We start from the raw sequence: 18925 nt of genomic DNA on the forward strand, positions 1-18925 counted from the left end.
GAATAGCCAAAAGTATAAAATAATGGTTAACGCTAAAATCTAACATGACACCGATGCGTTCCCGGATTAAATGCACCGTCAATACACAAACCGGCGGGATTCACAGTTTAAAAACGTTTTCATTTTTCTTATAACTGTGATGTCATTATGTCTCGTCTACCAATGCAAACAGGTTCCTAATTCACTGCGAGGTGGGTGTAGTGAACAACAACAGTGTGACGTTTTGCGCAGACACTCACTTCCTCCTCCTGCTCATTTATCTCGCTCTCGTTACCCGACTGCTCCTCTTTTTCCGCCCCACTCTCCTCATCGTCGTCATCGTCTTCCTCGTCCATCGCCTCCCCGTCACCCAGGGTACCGGTAACGCGGCCATCCTTCCCCATGACCAAGCCTTTATAATAGCGATAATAAGAATATGATTAGTAATAATAATAACATATCTATAAAGCACTTCATCCAAAGTGTGTAACACAAAACTGGAGAAATCATAATGAAACAATAACCTGACCAGCATGAAAGACAAAAATATGGTGTAGTCTGAGCCAGTGTTGATTTTGACAGCAAATTTTGATTCAGTTTTAGTCAGTCTTTTGAATAAAATTCCATTTAGTTTTAGTCATATTTTAGTCATCTGAAATGATTAAGTTTTAGTCTAGTTTTAGTCGACTAAATATCATAAGATTATAGTCGACTAAATCTGCAGTTGATTTAGTTGACAAATGTATTTTGACGGTGCCTTGATGGCGTAATACCTAATTTTACACTTGGTTGCATGCTGAAAATAGCCGATCTACAAGCTCACAACGCGTCGCAGCGCGACGCGTTGTGAGCTTGTAGATCTGCTATTTTCAGAGTGCAACACCCGAGCGCAACCAAACATAAAATAACTTGTCTTAGTTCTACTGAATCTCTTCTCCACTCGTCCCTCATTAACATTTTAGTCTAGTTTTTCTTTGCTGACGAAATTGTCATTATATTTAATCTTAGTTTTTGTTATCGTAGCTTAGTTTTTATTTAGTTTTCGTCAGTGAAACAAATTAGTCGACAAACATTTTTTGTCATAGTTTTAGTCGACGAAATCAACACTAGTCTGAGCCCAGCAGAACAATGGCACGCACGCAGACGCACAGACACACACAAGTAGTTTCAAATAATCCATTTGCATCATGTTACAGGTGGTAACAATGTTCATGGCCTTAACAGGCTTTTCCTTACCAAGAGTGAGTACCGTAGATACATTAAACAGATTACACACAGATGGTTATGGACAGATTATATCATAAAACACTCGAAGCACGCCCAACCGGACAAGCAGCTTTACACACAAACAAAAGCACCAGTTATAAACCGAGGTAAGTCATGCAAGAAACTCGCAAGGAAGTCATTGTTTCACCAGACAGGTGCGCTTCTGCCTCCGACAGTAACCAGGGTAATGAGCACGAAACTCCAGACTGTAGGATTATGTGTGAGTGGTGATAGAGGGATGTGAAGACAAGACAGGGAGGGAGGCAGGCTGCTGTTGAAGATAAGGTCCTTGGTAAGCAGGGGGACTATGGAATGCCTTAGCCTAGTTATGGGATGAAAGCTTAAACAATGGTGCTTCTGTGTAAATGGGGGGTCTCTCTCCATATCCCTCATAAATCACTCTCGCTGTCCCTTTAATTTTTGAGCATGCACGCGCACACAGACGCGGGTGGAGCTATATTGAAGGCATTCTCAGCATATTCTAGGTTAACAACTTGAACCTGTGAAACAATACAACATGTTGCTATCAGCAGAGCTGTTTACACTGTGACGAAAAAAGGGTGCTTACGCTTTGCTACCGGAAAGCTTCCGCCTTTTTGCTTGCCTCTCTGACTCTCTCTGGTCTTGACACTAGGCAGCTCTGGTTCTTGGTATTACTGGTGAAAACAGCCTTTAAAAATGGCCCTCCCATCATTTTACATTTCGAGCAAACGAAAGCGATTGCAAAGCTAAATAAATTAATAGATGCATTGGACTGCATTTCCAAATGATCAGTGAGCCAGAAAATGGCAAAACAGGACTGACGGGCAAAGTCCAAAAATTTACTTTTTAGCTTACCATCCAAATGTCTGGTAGATGAAAAATGACACCCACCAAACATTGTTTTTACTAGACAAAAGATACAATGCATATACACAGCCTTTTTGTGTTGCGTATCATTATGCAATCATTTTAATAGTCCAGTTTGTGTGCAATATGCCCCAAAATGTAAGAACTACACTAAGCAACACATAAAACGTATACGTTAGGGCAAATGCCAGATATGTCTAGTACCCGGTACCCCCTGACTCCATGTTCTACATACATCTGGGTCATGTGTGTGGTGACTTGTGTGAAACACACAGAATGAGAATACACATGCATTTTGGAGTGGTCGGCTGATTAAATTGTTCTGTGATAAACTACTCATTTATGGCGTTTATGGCGTCCTTTCGGGGGGTCGACAGGAGCAGTGGGCAGACCTCTACCTGCTGAAGGACAGTCTCTTCTACTGGCTTGGGCCTTGACACATTTGCCCACCCAAGGCTGAAAATTTGGCCCTGGTATTTAATGCCTTGACCGGACCACATCTCACATGGGAGAAAAAAAAGTGGTTAATCTAACGTTATTTTCATCCCCACTTTGTCATAACTCATCACATCTCATTAATGCATTACATTTCAGCATCAAATCATTCATTAACAGAATCCTCACTAATGCATTATTTTGCCTGCAACCTCTCTCACACCGCTGATACAGTCCATGGTTGCCGTTTCAGCTTGCCTATCAAATTAAGTAGATGCAAAATAGCCAAACCCAAATCTAATGGCTTCAGTCAATAGACTATAGTCAGGGATGCCAACAGAAATACTGTAGCTTGACTCCTGAAAAGGTCCAGTGAATGGATACGCATTTAAATTGAGAGAGACTTACACAGATAGGTTACATAAGCATGTGTGCACACGTGCGCACACACAAAACTCTTTGACACACTATACAGACACACTGAGTTGAACAAAGACCCTGTACACCTTCCTGATCATTGTCTCTCGAAGCCATGTTCCTAGTCCTTCTTTAAAGTCCATTTGTTTAGTCACTCAATGGCAAGTATTGCCAAGTTATTAAGACTCTCCATTTGTGGAGTTCAGAAATGTTAAATGTAACTGAGTTAAATGAAAAAAGTTGGTCAAAACATTTTTATTTGGGTCTCAAGCCCAGCCAGCTAGCTCTTTTTCATAACCTTTATTATCTGGCATCCCGATTTATCTGCAGGTCCTAGTACAGCAACGAAATTCACTCCAACATACTTGTTTAGCTTGTGTCACAGACATGGTGCGCGTGACCTAACCTCACTGCAGTGATGTAGAGCACAGAATCTGATAGGTAACCATGTGGTGTAACACCATAACAGGTGCAGTGTGCTTTTTACAAATGACTCATACCATTTTCAGGAGAGGTGTTTTTCATTATGAAACGGGCTACATTTACGGCTAAAACCACTTTTCACTGTCACAGACTGTACATACAGACTGCTGTAGGTACAGAACTTGCCCTGTAACTGTATCTTAACTGCTATGCTGCCTTTGGCGACTGAATTTCCCTCACAGGATCAATAGAGCTAAGATAAGACCTTATCTTAGCTCTTATTTGCCACTTCTCATAGGATACATTCCAGACATTACTGCATTTGTTATTTCCTCTAATTTTACATGATCAACTCTATGCTAAGACTGTGATGACAACTATGACACGTTGTCTTTAGATGCGAGAGGGTGTCAGATTTCAAACTCTTTTCAAAGTCGTGTATGGTAGGCTTCTGATCTATTGTTTTCTTCCTCCTTCCTTCTTTCCTTCTGGGGTTTTCCACATCTTAACTTGGTTGGTACGATAATCCGTCCCTTGTTTATTAGATCCTCTTTGACTTGTCTAGTGGCACAAAGTCAGCAATACAGTGTGACGGACAAACAAACGCACTCACACACGCACAGACAAGAGACCGTTTCATACAGTTACCCCCTCTCCACTATTGTGGTGGTGAACAATTAACCACTAAACTTAGTTTTAAAACGAAAGCGCCACGTTTCTTCTTGGGTATGTGAAAAAAAGACAATCCAGTAAGTGAATACTCACAATAGAGATTTTGTGATATGTGTTAAGTACAACTAGTATGTGCACATAGGAGACATAGCACATGCCAGCATAGTGGAAGTAAACAAGTCACAGAACAGAGTACTAAGTCATTACTGCTGTGCTGATGAGCCAACAAGGCTGATATTTTATTGCAAGAAAAGTGCAGATGCTGTGAGCCAAGGTTGATATTTTGTTAATTGCTGAAACATCAATGCTGATATTTTGTTGTAAAAATGTTTTGTTTTGCCGTTCATTTCGGACCCAGCTCACAACTGTTTTGTCTGCGTAATATGTGTGCTTGGATGAGTTGAATCTGTCAAAGAGTGACGAGTGATCAGTCATCATCTACCTGCCTACACAGAGTGGAATGCTACCCGACCGGCAAGACAGAGAGCAAGCATGGAACCTGAGAGGTTGCCTGACACATTCTCACACGTGCAGTAAAACATCGGCCTTGGAAGAGACTTTTAAACATGGTTTTGTAGTGTGTGTGTTTGAGGCCAGGAGGCAGGAGGAGCATACCTAGTTTGACCAGAACCTCCCTCTCCAGATCGGTGACCTCTTTGGTGGCCTCCTCCAGGGAGCAGCTGAGTCTCATCTTAGGCCTGAGCAGCTCCAGGGTGTCGCTGATCATGTAGTCGATGTCTATGGGGAACGGGTGGTCCGTGCTCCACACTTCCACGCCCTTTTTCCACCAGACGTACCGCTGCATTGGCCATACAGTAAAACAATGTCGTCAGGCAAACAAACGCCACACTCTCTGTAGGCTAGAATACTTGATTCAAGACTAAACGTTGCCTAAACGTTCCCTCAGAGAACAGAGGTGTTGATGTTGTCTGTAACGTTGACACATACAGTTTAAGCACTACTTGATGCGAGAGTGTACATAAATAAAAATTAAGAGGTAGAGAATGTACATACTATATACTGTTTTAAGATAATCCTATTCCGTACTTCCTGGCAATTTTAAACGTGAGTTTTCCCCTGGGGATCAAGGGATAATCCACTCCATCAGAGGGAATCCCCGCAACTCACAGAAATGTCCTTCAGGCACCTTTATTTAGTTGGCACGAGCAGCATACGGCATACGTGTTTCGGCACAAAGCCTTCCTCGGCATTACCAGGCTTTGTGGCCGAACACGTATGCTGCCTGTGCCAAACGAAATAAAAGTGCCTGAAGGACATTTCTGTGAGTACTTGTATTCCCTTTGAGGAACTTTTCTAGACCGTGCACGCACTAAGAAACTATTTAAATAAGTTGGAGTTGTGCTTGCATTCTCTTGTAATTCTATAATCCAATAAATGCAATACGGTTTACCAAAAATAACACACGCCAGAGGCTAATTTAAACAGTAATAATAATTTGAGCTAACATTTAGCTAAAATAACTGTTAATACAATACAAGGTTTATCATGCACATTAATTTAGAACGGTGATGAAACTATAGCCATGCCGTTATCTGAAAATAATACACGACGCACCTCAGCCAATCAATATCGAATATTCTTCCTAACCACGGTATGAGAGATATCTGATTTAATCCAATATAGAATAACTGATATTGATAATTTGTTTATTCATTTGAAGTTACTATGGACAAAAGCGAAATGACTACAGTATGATGTCAGACAGTCAAAATAAAGGGCACGGTAAGAGCATACATGCCTGGAAGTAAATGAGGAAACAGTCCAACTTCCTTTTGCTGGAGCCCCTGTCAAAGTACTGGCCGCAGGTGTCCAGCAGAGTGCAAACCAATCTGATTCGGAAGAGGTGCTCTGGGGGATCCAGGGGACTGGGGCTCCCATCTTGGTTCACCCCGAAGGAAATGAAGGAGAATAGGGTGCGGAAGATAACAGCGGACTCCACCATACGGTAATTGTAGAGCTCGCCCAGGAACTTGGCGCTGCTGATACGCCGCTGGTTAAACTTGGGCTGGTTGACCTTGGGGGGAAAAAGTGTGTTTGTGTTGGTGAAAAGAAATGAAAGGGAGGGGGTTGCATATTATGTTTGTACCACCTATATTGTAAGGGTTAAATCTGCATTATGTACATTTCATGTCCTACCCATGTACTTAACATACCCTGCCTACCATACAGATTGAATAAAATAATGTATATACACAAAAAAAGGTAGAGTGCCAAGTTAAAAAAAGACAGTTCATTATCAATAGGTGAATATTGCATCACACACAGTAAAATGTCAGTGTTAAAGAAGAAGACTTTACTGTGCACAGCTGATGCATTTCAGCTCAAATAGTATTTTTCAGAGTGTCATTACACAGAGCGGTCATCAAAGCTGCAAGGAAAAAAGCCTCGAGAAGGGATTGTGTTTGTCACCAAAGCCACATGTTTTGTCATTTTGAGGAGGTGAAGTCATACAGTCTCCTCACATGTCCCCACAACACAGAAACACACTCCTTGGAATGACGACTTTGACAGCTTTTCACTTAGTCTTTGTGGTACATTAAGCCTAGCTTATACCCTTGGTCTTTTAAATGTCTGTTCAAAGGTCAGGATCAAAACAAGAAATTCATAATTGTATTCTATTTTGACATTTTCCAAATATTGTCACACAGCCAATGTCTTCTGTACTGACAAAGACAAAAAATACTTTTAACTCATTCACTGCCACTGACTTTTTAATCAGTTGAGCTCATTTTAGGTACACAAAAAAAAACTAATTTAACTCTGATTTAAAAGTGATTCTTATATAGATCTGAATAAAAAAAACGAAAACATTTCTAAAAGGTGCAGAACAGTTAATTTAAAAAGAAAAATGTGTTTACATCAATGAGCTCACGACAGCCATTATCTAGTTGCTTCCATTTTCATTGGGGAAGGTACTTTTTTCCTTAAACAGAAGCTTGGAGGCAGAAGCTGCATTACAATGATGCAAACTGCAAGAGTGCTGCCTTAACACATTCCATGCCAGAGTTTAATCTCATAATGTACTCACCAGTGCCAGCGTTTTATTGTTGTTTTTTAGTTTTTTTCATGTCGCCACAGACCTCGCTAAATAAGTTAAAAGTGCGCGTTCATTTGGTTCTAAACACACAGCGGATCCGTGAGAAACGGCGAGCGAAAACAGTTTCCAAATCCGTGCCGCCATCTTGAAGCTACAGCCGATCAACGGTAAACAGTGATCAGCGAGGAGAAAAACAACAACCAGAGAAAATCGAGTTTTAAACAGGATCCCAGACAGGAAGCGGATACGATCGAAAAAACCGGAACCCGAATAATTCCGTTTCCGACCGGAAACCGGAAACGGAAATGGATCAAAAAAATTCGGAAAGTGCACCTGGGGCACTTAACATGGGAATCGGCGGTTCGCGTAGATCTACGCGACTGGCACGCTGCGGCTTTAAATAGGTTCGCGTAGATCTACGCGACTGGCATGCAATGTGTTAAAGAAACGTTACCCGGTGGAAATAAGGAACCTTATGCCACAGGTGTCGTCACATGTAGTCGTGACATCTAGTGGCTGAATGTTGTTTACAGCATCTTATTCCGTAACGTTCACTTCAACCAGTGCCACTGTGGTCACTCACTGACTGATTATGTTCATTCCTCGACACACTCCTCACCTCCATGCCCAGGCGGATGTCCTCCAGCACTCCGTCCACCACGTGGATGCCCACGTCCTCCTGGTAGGCCACCAGGCCTGCCAGCAGGTTGGCCACACAGTGGATGCTGTTGTACTTGACGTTCCAGATGTTGACCATGCAGCAGATCAGGTAGCTCTTGATCTCCGGATCCTGCCACGGTAGCTTGCGCATCTGCCTCAGCACCTGAGGTGGGAAATGGTGGGGTTCGTTGAAAAGAAAGAAGAGGATACGATAAAGTAAAGGGAAAAAATGAAACAGTAAAACGTAAGCACAGGATCAACAGCATGAAATATTGTGTTGACACAAAGTACTTTTTTTTGTTGTCATAACATGTGACAATGAAGTGTAGTATGCAACTGTTACTCAGAGTTTGAGGAGAATTAGAAATATAAAATAGAGATAAAATAATTGTAATCGTTTATTTCCCTTATTGACAGAACTTTAGGTTAACAGGTACATACAGAATACAGTCCACTATCTACAGTCTGAAAATACACAATGAAATCACCAAAACAAAGTTTGGCTATGAGATATACCTCTCTCTACTCATAGAGTGACTGTACCTTCTCGGTGGTGACCTTGGACAGGTCTTTGTAGAGCAGCTTGCGTATGTACTCGTGCAGCGGAGGCCTCTTTTTCCTCACCGTCTTCTCCATGGGCGGGGGGTTGCAGTAATAGTAGGCATTCTCCACCATGGTCACGTAGCGTGCGTCTAGGTGCTGCGCTTGCTTTTTACGCATCATTTGTTCCTGGGACGCAGAGGAAAAGATGGTGATAATTTGGGTGTGATTTCCATTATGAACACCAATATTCTGCCCATATTAAAAGTTATCTGGATGAATGCAATGTGTGTGAGTGTGAGTGTGTGGTGTGTGTGTGTGTGTGTGTGTGTGTGTATGTGTGTGAGAGAGTGTGTACCAGGAGGACGCTGGTTCTTAGGTGGGATTCAGGGGACCTGAAGAGGAAACGTCCGCAGGTCTCGAGCAGAGTGCAAGCCATCTCTATGTGATGATGGGAGAAATCCGACAGAAGCATCTGGAGAACACACACACACACACACACACACCCCCCTCTCCTTTGTAATAATATCCTTTTACAAGTGATTAACATCAATCTGATCATGGGGTTAAAGCTTTAGACACAGAGTAGCGATTTGTCACCTACCTTCAGACAATAAAGCGAGTCCGTTTTGGAGAACATCTTGAACTTGGCTAGCTCCCCAATGAACCTCACCGTTTTGTTTTTGGTTTCGATGTTAATCTGGTCCTTCTTCCGAATCTGTGGCAGCAGCAGAACACATAGCAGTGTTGATTTTGACAGCAAATCTTGATTCAGTTTTAGTCATAGTCTTTTGAATCAAATTCCATTTAGTTTTAGTCATATTTTAGTCACCTGAAATGTTTTACTGTTAGTCTAGTTTTAGTCGACTAAATATCATAAGATTATAGTCGACTAAATCTTACAGTTGATTTAGTCGACTAAAATGTATCTTGGCGGTGCCTTGATGGCGTCGTAATGGCTGATTTTACACTTGGTTGCACTCTGAAAATAGCAGATCTACAAGCTCACAACGCGTCGCAGCGCGAGGCGTTGTGAGCTTGTAGATCTGCTATTTTCAGAGCGCAACACAGAGCGCAACCAAATATAAAATGACTTGTCTTTTAGTTTTACTGGATCTCTTCTCCACTCGTCCCTCACTAACATTTTAGTCTAGTTTTTATTTGTTGACGAAATTGTCAATATATTTAGTCTTAGTTTTAGTCATCATAGCTTAGTTTTTATTTAGTTTTCGTCAGTGAAAAAAGGTAGTCGATCAACACTGACACATAGGTGTAGCGACAGTTGTCAAATCTTATCTTATCTGCAGAGCACAAAGGGGTGTGGCAACAGAGATGACCTACGTGAAACCTGAAGTCTCCCTTCAGCATGGAACACAGGTCTTCTGCTACATCTGACATGCAGGGGTGAAGGGTCGCCACCAGGCGAGAGTAGAAGGGCAGGAGATCCAACCTGTCCAAGGACAACAACAGTGTGAGGGCTTCTCCTAGTCTTGCAATAAAACATGACAACAGCACCACCTGGTGGAGTTAGTAACCACAACCACACAGGTCATGCAAAGTTCTACCTCTGTCTGGGAACAGTGAAGAGGGCACGGACAAGCTTCCTCCGGTTGGATTTGGTGTTCATGTTCATGCAGAAATCCATGGCAGCCTGCGGGAATACAGAAATACATGCAATGTCTTACATATTACAGGGGATTGAAACACCTCCTGTTCAGTTATTTTAATGGCAATTATTTACAATGACTTGTCCTTTTTTTTTTTTAAACTGAAATAATTGCTAATAAAACATTTTAGTCTTTCAATACTTCCCAAACCCACTAATAAATTCATATAATTGCTATTTAAGAACGTTTGAGAACACCTAAATACTTTAAGTCCTGCCTGGCCCAGTAGTGGAAACCCTTATTCAAGTCTTTCGAGTTTAAGATCACTGTACCTTGTCTATGAGGTCTCTGTTGACGCAGTTGGGAAGCTGCTGAAGGAAGGCGTCCACTATTAACTTCAGGTGTGACCCAGTGCTGGCCTCCTCATCCTCTTGTTCTTCACACATAAAACAATGAATGTGATTGATGTCAAATACAAGTGTAATAAATTATCAAAAAGTACAAGTTGTACTTGCACATATCTTATCTCATCTTATTAATTTATTTGTACAAAAAGGACACCACACCATAGCTGTAGTTTAGGAATGTCACTATGACACACACATAATTGAGGGACTGTGTGTTTATGAATGCCATGTTGGTTTTTCATAGGCTGTTTTCTCAAAGATAAGAAGAATTTAATAACGTTTTTGTGAGTCCACAAAACACACTTTACTTCAGGATGAAAGATGGAAGGAGTCTATATGCAGTTTATTATCCAGCCTTCACATAATCAACGTGGGAGGTTGGGCGAGTGAAATCAAACTATCAGAGAGAGGGAACGTCTCACTCAGTAGTGGGTATGCTTGTCAGACAGTGAGTGAGGAAGTGTGTTCATCTCTACCTTGCTCGTCCAACAGTTTCTTGGCCAGTTCTTCGTTCTCCGTCTCATCTGGTCCCTCCAGTTCCAGTGGGTCGTCAGCGATATCCAGAGCCTCCAGTTCCAGCTCCAGTTCCTCTGTGGTGGTCGCCAGAGTCGCCACGTCCTTCGCCTCTTTGGTGTCTGATCACAAGAAACAGGATTACAACTGTGTGCATGATCTTAATGTGTATGCATGCATGTCAATGGCACAAATAACTTTAGTACCTTTGGCATCGTCCTTGTCTTTGCCCAGGCCGCCCTTGTCGTTGTCCTTGAAGAGGATGGCGGGGACGAAGGCTTTCAGGTCCACCATGTTCTCGTAGAAGTTCCGCGCATCCTCGTCTTCCCAGATGCCTCCATCTAGGTCATACTCTCCAGGCTTGCCTGGAGTGAAGATGTCAATCCCAGGACCATGCTCTGTGGGCACCACAAAGACAAAATATTAGAGAGTACACAAACATGAACGGTATTTTTCAATCCCGGCAGTAGCCTGTATAAACTAGATGGACGTAGTAGGAGTCACTCATAACCCACCTTCCTGCACAGTCTTGTCCTGAGGCAGCTCTGGCATGTTTTCATCAAGCAGGTCAGCGAGGGACTGAGTGTTGGCCAGCAGCTTCTGGTAGGATGTGGCGAATTCCTCATACTGTTTGTGTCTGTCCTCACTTAGCTCCCCTTTAGAGTGGAGGATACGCCTGATGAGGGGAGAGAGCAAAGTTATAACTTAGTGTAAAGAGAAAATATTAGTAATGCTCTAACTGAGATATTATTGCCACAGCACACACAATTTTTCTGTGTATCGTAGATCGTCGTGCAGCCATGCCGTCGTCTCTCGCACACTTTGAGCATAGGGATAAACATTGACCGGTTACCGATTTAAAAATAAAATAACTAACAATAAATAAATAAATAACTAAAACAATAGCAAACCTTAGCCAAAGGTCCTCCCAATTTGGCCATGGTTTTACACATACATTTTGACAAACAGATTGGCCCTAGACACCAGCGATTACAATACACCTGTTCCACTGTGCGCAGGTGACTGAACAAAGCACAACATCTGTGGTAAGCTCAGCTCAGTGTTTGAAAACATTGTACCAACCGGCGGCGGCCGACAGAGTGGCTTACATTATTTAGCTGTGTGTGGTCACAGCTAACCACAGACTGAATAAAATCTACATGAAAGCTTAAGCTATAATAACAAGTCACCTGTTCTGACGTTCAATGTTCTGCAGCTCTCGGTGGTCCTTCTTCAGATGCTTGGTGAGTGAGGTGAAGTATTCCCTCAGGAGGTTCTGGAAGGGCTGCTGCTTCTCTGTGTTTATGATTTCACTGGGTGGGAAGGCCAGGCCAAACTTCTCAGAGGCCAGTTTCACCTTGCGGGGCAACAGGCCAGCGATGTCGTCCCCGCAATGCTTACAGAAACTAATGACCACTGACACATGTGTGTGTGTCTCCCGGTCCGTCCCGATGATGCTCTTCACCTGCTCATAGATGAGCGACAGCCCCTCCTTGTCTGTGAACAAGCCGACGATCGTGAGCTCGGCGATGAAGCGCAGGTCCGTGCGCAGCTTGCTCACGTTGGGCGTCTTCTCCTCCTTCCTTGCCTCAAAGTGCTTCTTCCATGCTTGCAGCAGCAACGGGGCGAACTCGACGTAGCGCTGGTGGAAGAGGGAGCAGAGGTGCACGGCGCAGCCCACGTCAGAGATCTTCAGCTTGGCCTCCACGACCGAGCTCACGCCCTCGCCGATGTACTTGCTGAGGTTGAGCGAGCCAAAGTCGTTGGAGAGGGAGTCTCGTTGCTGCTCGGTGAGCGTTCGCAACTTCTTGACAAAGGCGGTGTTCTTCTTAAGGCTGGAGTCCAAGCGGCTGAAGAAGGCTTCCTCGGGCCGACTCTCGTGGGCGCTCTGGTTCTTGACGCGGAGTTCCTTTCTGCAATGGTGGCGCTCCCAGGCCTCCTGGTGCAGCTGATGCCCCTCCTCCTTTTCCCTGCAGAGACAAGGACAGATGAGTTGGGAGGGTGAGGGACAGTAGGCAGCGAAAGAGGACCACAGAATGAGAATGGCCCACGGTAGCATGTGTCATGGCTGCCTATCAAAGAGATTCTGATACAGTCTTTTTTTAGAATAATGGGCTGTCCCGCTGCATGAGACTCTGACATTTTACCACAGCGAAGGGATCAGAGTTTCAGGGGGCGGTAAAGGTTTTACAATTCGGCTTACTCTGCCAACATATATAAAATAATAAATATTAACCCATTAAGACCTGGAGCCGATTCTACAAATGTCTTCTAAATCCCAACAGTATTCTGAAAAACGTATGTTTCTATGTCAGTGGTGCTCAAACTTTTTCATGTCAAGGACCCCCAAAACTATATGAATTTGGCCACGGACCCCCATCTCAAAACATTTTGTTCCAGGGACCCCAGAAGCAAAGATTTGAGCTACAAATTTTAGCTTTAAATATATATATATATATATATATATATAAAGATTTGCACACATTTTCACGATTTTTCTAAAATAGCAGATCTACAAGCTCGTATGAGCTTGTATATCTGCTATTTTTAAATATCCAAAGTGTAAAATAATGCTTTTTTAGCTCAAATCAAAAAGTGACACAGATGCGTTCCAGGTCTTAATGGGTTAAATCATTTAAGAAAATACACTCATCTCCTGTGCCTAAAACAGGCTAGTCAAAATGTCCCGTTAAATCATTCTAAAGCCTTGTCTCCCGTGGCTGGTGTCTATGCAGCCTGCCAGCCTCACGGTCAGCATTTTTACTGTCAGCAGAGCTGGCACTGACTGTTTCACAACCAAGCCCAAAGCCTGCCACCACAACCACAATTTATTCACACTAACCACCATGTTTCCTTTACATTTTGATAGGCTTCCTCTGACTGTGACATAGTTGTTTTAACAATGAGCAATATTAATTACATTGACAAATCAAAGTAAAGTAACAATAAGTCAGTTTTAATATAACAACGCAAAGATGAACACCACTTACTTCTGCTGAGCCGCCTCTTCCTCACGCTGCCTCTTGGCCTCTTCCTCCTGAAGCCTCTTCTCCTCCTCCTCCTGCTGCTTCCTCTCCTCTTCCTCCTTCTTCCTTTGTTCCTCCTCCGCCTTCTGTTTCTCCTCCTCTTTCTTCTTTCGCTCCTTTTCCTCCCTCTTCCTCTTTTCCTCCTCTATACGCTTCCTCTTCTCCTCCGAAGCTTTCCCACCATCTTTTTTGCCACTTATTTTGGCGTCATCTTTCGTCTTGTCTCGAGACACGCCCGCTCTCCTCTCTCCATCGCGGTCTTTCTCCTTTTCTTTATTACTGAAAGAGCCTGTCTCCTTCTCATCCATGTTCACTGATCGCTTGCGTTCAGCAGGCATCTGGAGACGAGAGAAATAATAATTAGTGTACATCTGGATCTTGAATACATGCAGTACCTAATATTAAAGATAATAAGCAGCCGTGCAACTAAGGACACGGCTGTGCACATCTTCTGTCCTGCCATGGAATAAATGGCAGGACAGAAGTTTAGTTTATAATTACTTTGTAGATTTTGATTATAATTACAAAACATACATAACCACTTCAGCCCTATACACATTAAATATAAATAAAATAGCCGATCTACAAGCTCACAATGCGCTACGCAATGTGAGCTTATAGATCGGCTATTTTCAAAATATTTTAATACATTTAATACATAAGAAAACGTGTGTAACGGGACATTCTGCATAATGAGTACTTTCTACGTTTGGTACTTTAAGTACATTTATTTTTGTGCCACCAATACTTTTGTACTTTTACTCAAGTAGATTTAGAATTCTTGAGTAAAAGTACATTTCTCGTAGCAGTAGTATTTTTACATTGCAGTATTGATACATGTATTTATTTATATACATTACTTTTTCCACCACTGGCTAGTGGCTACTACTAGGTCTCACGCCCACAGATTGGGCGGCACGGCCTCCTGTCAACGTTCAGCAGCGTATCATCAGCTAACATTAGCCAACAAGCACTTCCTTGTTGTTATGCCAAAGTTAGGCAGATACTGGCTCAAATATGTTGCTTAGCCGACGAACTAGCATCTTATATATTGTGTTACTGATATAAACTGGTGCTAGGAAACGTAGTTCAGTTTTAATCAGCAATAAAAAAAATAACGTGCAATTCACAAAGTTAACGTTAGCCTAAAAGGAGAGCCTCATTCTTTGGCGTTTCGACCAGGTGGGCGTGGTTTTGAGGCGGTCCTTGAGAATCAGGGTTATTAGGATTGGGCATACAGCCACGCCCACCTGAGCGAAACACCAAAGAAAGAGGGAGTCCCGTTAGCTAACGTTAGCAGTGAAGCATTATTATTAGGCCGCTTGAATGGAAGCACCGATGTAAACAAATGCCTTGACAGGCGCACAGTTTCCCCACATTGTCTATTTTTGTGTGTGTATCGTGCACTTGTAAATATAGACTATATAATCTGCCTGTATTAAGCATAAATCTGCTTTAACATGTTAAAAATGTAAAGAATTTACCTTCAATTTGTAGCAAAATAAACATCAGCATTGAACGCTGGTTTCCGTGTGAAGAGCAGTCAGGACCCTGTTCTGTGTTGCCAGGTTTTGTGAGGGAAATAAGCAACCGTGGCTATGAAAACAAGCCCAAAATAAGCGAATAGGCCACCTGAAGTTCACATTGCTATTCTCAAATAGCAACGTGTTCAGGTCCTGAACACATTGCTATTTGAAAATAGCCGATCTACAAGCTCACAATGCGTCGCAATGCGACGTGTGAGCTTGTAGATCTGCTATTGTCAAAGAAAGATATTTTTTTAAGTGAAAAATTAGGAATATTTTCCCACTCAATTTTGTATGGGGGTCTCTGGCACCCACTGTCCACAGACAAATACATATTAATTTGGGGGTCCTTGACCTGAAAATAATTGAGAACCACTGGTTTAAACAACATTAAGGAAACAAGCCGAAATAAGCAACGACACTTTAGAAACAAGCCCAAAAAAACGCAACCCGCTAATATGTACAAGCAACTTCACAGAAAAACAAGCCAAAAGTGGCTTATAATAAGCGGACATGGCAACCCTGACCCTGTTGGTTTGACTTTGGCTAAAATAATCCTGCCTGACTAAAAAACAAGAGTTACTAGCTCAAAGGATACAGGATATGTGGGCACTAGAGATATCTGTCCAACTCCATGTAAAATTGGCTATTTTGTCCAAATTGAAAAGAAAAAAATATATATATTTGGAAAATGTTTTTAAGTAAAGTTTTGATTGATGTAGTTTATTTAGTAAGACATGAGAATAGTACATGACAGTACATAACAGTACATGGAAGTACAAATTCACAATACAAGGTCTACTAAACTGGAACTCTCATTAAGCACTAAGCTTGTTTAAAATGAGAACCCCATGCACACAAATCATGATGAAATATAAGAGGCAGGCAGATATACACACTACTATACAGAATGTCATACAATCAGCTTTCAGGTTACTGGTATGAAGAGAGAAAAAAAATATATATATATACAAAAGAGGAAAATGAAGGAGGGGGGGGGGTAGGGGGGGGTAGGGGGGGGTAGGTTAAGACTTAGACAGGGGACATTTTCGAATTGCAGCCTCCTGAAGGTGTATCTTTAGGGCAGTTTTGAAAGTGAGTAGGGTTTTACACTCCTTTACTCCTTTTGGTAGGGCATTCCACATTTTTGATGAATAGCATGAGAACGAGTTCATTCCCTTAGTTGAGCCAAATCTGGGTTGAATATGATTTGTGGAGCTGCCTCTGGTGTTATGATCATGGACTGCATTAACATTTTGGAAGTATTTTGACAAATACAGGGGGATCCCAATGTTGTGGTGTATCTTGAAGACCAGGCCCATAGCAAGTTGCTGTACTCTGTCCTCAACCCTAAGCCATCCAATCCTAGCAAAATGAGTAGGGGTTAGATGGGTTTTGTGATTGAGGCCAAGAAGTAGCCTTACAAGTTTGTTTTGGGATGTTTGGAGCCTTGTTTTTAAGGCCTTGGAGGTGTTGTGATACCATGAAGTGCATGCATAATCATAATGACCTTGAATGAGGGCCCCTGCAAGAATTTTCAGAGTGTTCTTACTGACTAGACGATCAATCCTCCACAAATAGCGTGTTGTTTGGTTGACATTTTTGATCACTTTTTCGGCGTTTTTGTTACCAGAGAGGTTTGCCTCCAAGATGGAGCCCAGGTAGGTAATTTCATCCTTTCTTTTGATGACATCATTACCCACTTTGATCGTGAAACTCTCTGCCTTGCTAAGGTTAGGACTGGACCCAAAGAGGATGGATTCAGTTTTACCCAGGTGTAATGAAAGTTTGTTGTCAGAGAGCCAGATGCAGATCTTGTTGAGTTCGGAGCTGAGAGTTTTCTCAACCTGCAGCCTGTCCCTGTCCGAGACTAGCAGGGCCGAGTCATCTGCGAACAGGAACAGTTTGCAGTCGCAGGCTGATGACATGTCATTCACATATATCAGGAACAGTAAAGGTCCTGGGTATACTTCCTTGTGGGACACCACAAGTCACAGGGAGGGGGGGGGACTGGGTGCCGTTTACTTCCACCACTTGCTCCCTCCCTTCCAGGTAGGATCTCATCCAGTTCACTGACGTATCATCAAAACCTATTGCTTTGAGCTTATTGATCATAATTGGGTGATTAACGGTGTCAAAGGCCTTCTGGAGGTCCAGCATGACCATGCCACAATATTTGCCCTTGTCGACATCTTGTTTGATAGAGTCGTTCAAATAGAGAAGGCATGTGTCAGTGGAGTGGTTTGTTCTGAACCCAGATTGGACTTTGTAGATTAGATTTTTTTCGGCAAGATACTTAAGTAAAGTATACATGACTAGAAAATGCTTAAAAATTCGACAATTAAGGTCTAATTATTTATTATTGCTACAAAACCTCTATATGCAGTCATTTTGGGTCAAAAAGAAGATAAAAAATCAAGTCTGATAATGATGTGCTGCATGTTCACTTCATGTATACTTTACTTTACTTAAGACCATTTTTCTAATATTTTATTTTGCAACATTTTGGACAAATAGTCAATTTTACATCGAGGTGCCCAGATGTCCAGGCTAGTGCCCACCTATCCTGTATTGTATCCACTCAAAGGTAGTGCCACAGATAGTCCTAGAAGTGATGCATTTCTGTCATCCAATATAAAAATGCAATTGAAATAATATAATCTAATTAATTGTGTTAACCAAAAAACGGATTGACTTTGGCAGGCATAACGGTCAGGTGACCAAAAAAACAAAAATAAAGAATTTCAATAATTTCACGCAGACAATAATGAAAGTATAACATAGAAGACTTTTTTCTTCTTAGAAATACATTGTTATATTTCAGTGATATTAAAAAACAAGTGGTACGTCTATTGAATGAGTTAATAATATTTATATAGGGCCTACAAAGAGTGTGACTGGACACTGGAATAGGCCTACAATACCTTCTTTTTTAAATAGCAGTTCATCAGAGAGGACATCCAATCGTTTGGATGTTTAAATATTTCCTGATTGTTTTTCTAATCAAATATATTTACTGACATTTTTGTTCAATATAGAACCAATATTACCAAAACAAACAAACAAACAAACAAACAAACAAACATAGGCCTATTACTATGATGCATCACTCAAACAAGTCTGTCTTTTATTATTATTATTATTAGTAGTAGTAGTAGTAGTAGTAGTAGTAGTAGTAGTAGTAGTAGTATATTTTTTTTAATGTAAATGTATTAAAACATTTAGTGTGGGTCTATCTATCACTAATCTCTCAAGAACAGAGGGCGCTGTTTTTCATTTTCAGTTGGCGATGGGTTCCCAGATTGATCTATCACTAATGAACAATGAGGTGCATATTGCATGTATAGATTCCCTCCATAATGGTTCCTAAAACTTAAGATGCTGTGTCACAAATACATAACAGACAGACAGACTACATACTGTCTGACGACATACTTTACCAAACAAACAAATAATGGTGAATGTGGTAGGTAGTACACACATTTTTTTTTGAATCATAAAATTAGAGCAGTGTATTCACTTAACGCTGAACGTTTCAGAACATCTT

At 41.8% G+C, this 18925-nt stretch overlaps 1 protein-coding gene across 4 annotated transcripts in view; it reads right to left on the reverse strand.

Annotated features, from left to right (window-relative positions):
• upf2 (UPF2 regulator of nonsense mediated mRNA decay) overlaps positions 1-15400 on the reverse strand; it is a 24517-nt gene extending 9117 nt beyond the window's left edge. For all 4 annotated transcript variants that reach the window (XM_080420772.1, XM_080420771.1, XM_080420773.1 and 1 more), the window contains exons 1-16: positions 15337-15400; positions 13817-14190; positions 12017-12796; positions 11342-11502; positions 11033-11224; positions 10790-10948; positions 10239-10342; positions 9865-9950; positions 9641-9749; positions 8904-9017; positions 8658-8774; positions 8303-8488; positions 7719-7922; positions 5801-6076; positions 4657-4840; positions 240-391 (exon numbers count right to left, since the gene is read on the reverse strand). In XM_080420772.1, the coding sequence (XP_080276898.1) occupies positions 240-391; positions 4657-4840; positions 5801-6076; positions 7719-7922; positions 8303-8488; positions 8658-8774; positions 8904-9017; positions 9641-9749; positions 9865-9950; positions 10239-10342; positions 10790-10948; positions 11033-11224; positions 11342-11502; positions 12017-12796; positions 13817-14190 (3198 nt within the window). In that variant the 5' untranslated portion in view covers positions 15337-15400. The remainder of the gene's footprint in view (positions 1-239; positions 392-4656; positions 4841-5800; positions 6077-7718; positions 7923-8302; positions 8489-8657; positions 8775-8903; positions 9018-9640; positions 9750-9864; positions 9951-10238; positions 10343-10789; positions 10949-11032; positions 11225-11341; positions 11503-12016; positions 12797-13816; positions 14191-15336) is intronic.
• Between the last annotated feature and the right edge of the window lie 3525 nt (positions 15401-18925).

This window comes from Gymnoscopelus braueri (genome assembly GCF_963280865.1).
Source record: "Gymnoscopelus braueri genome assembly, chromosome: 23".
Taxonomy (NCBI): domain Eukaryota; kingdom Metazoa; phylum Chordata; class Actinopteri; order Myctophiformes; family Myctophidae; genus Gymnoscopelus; species Gymnoscopelus braueri.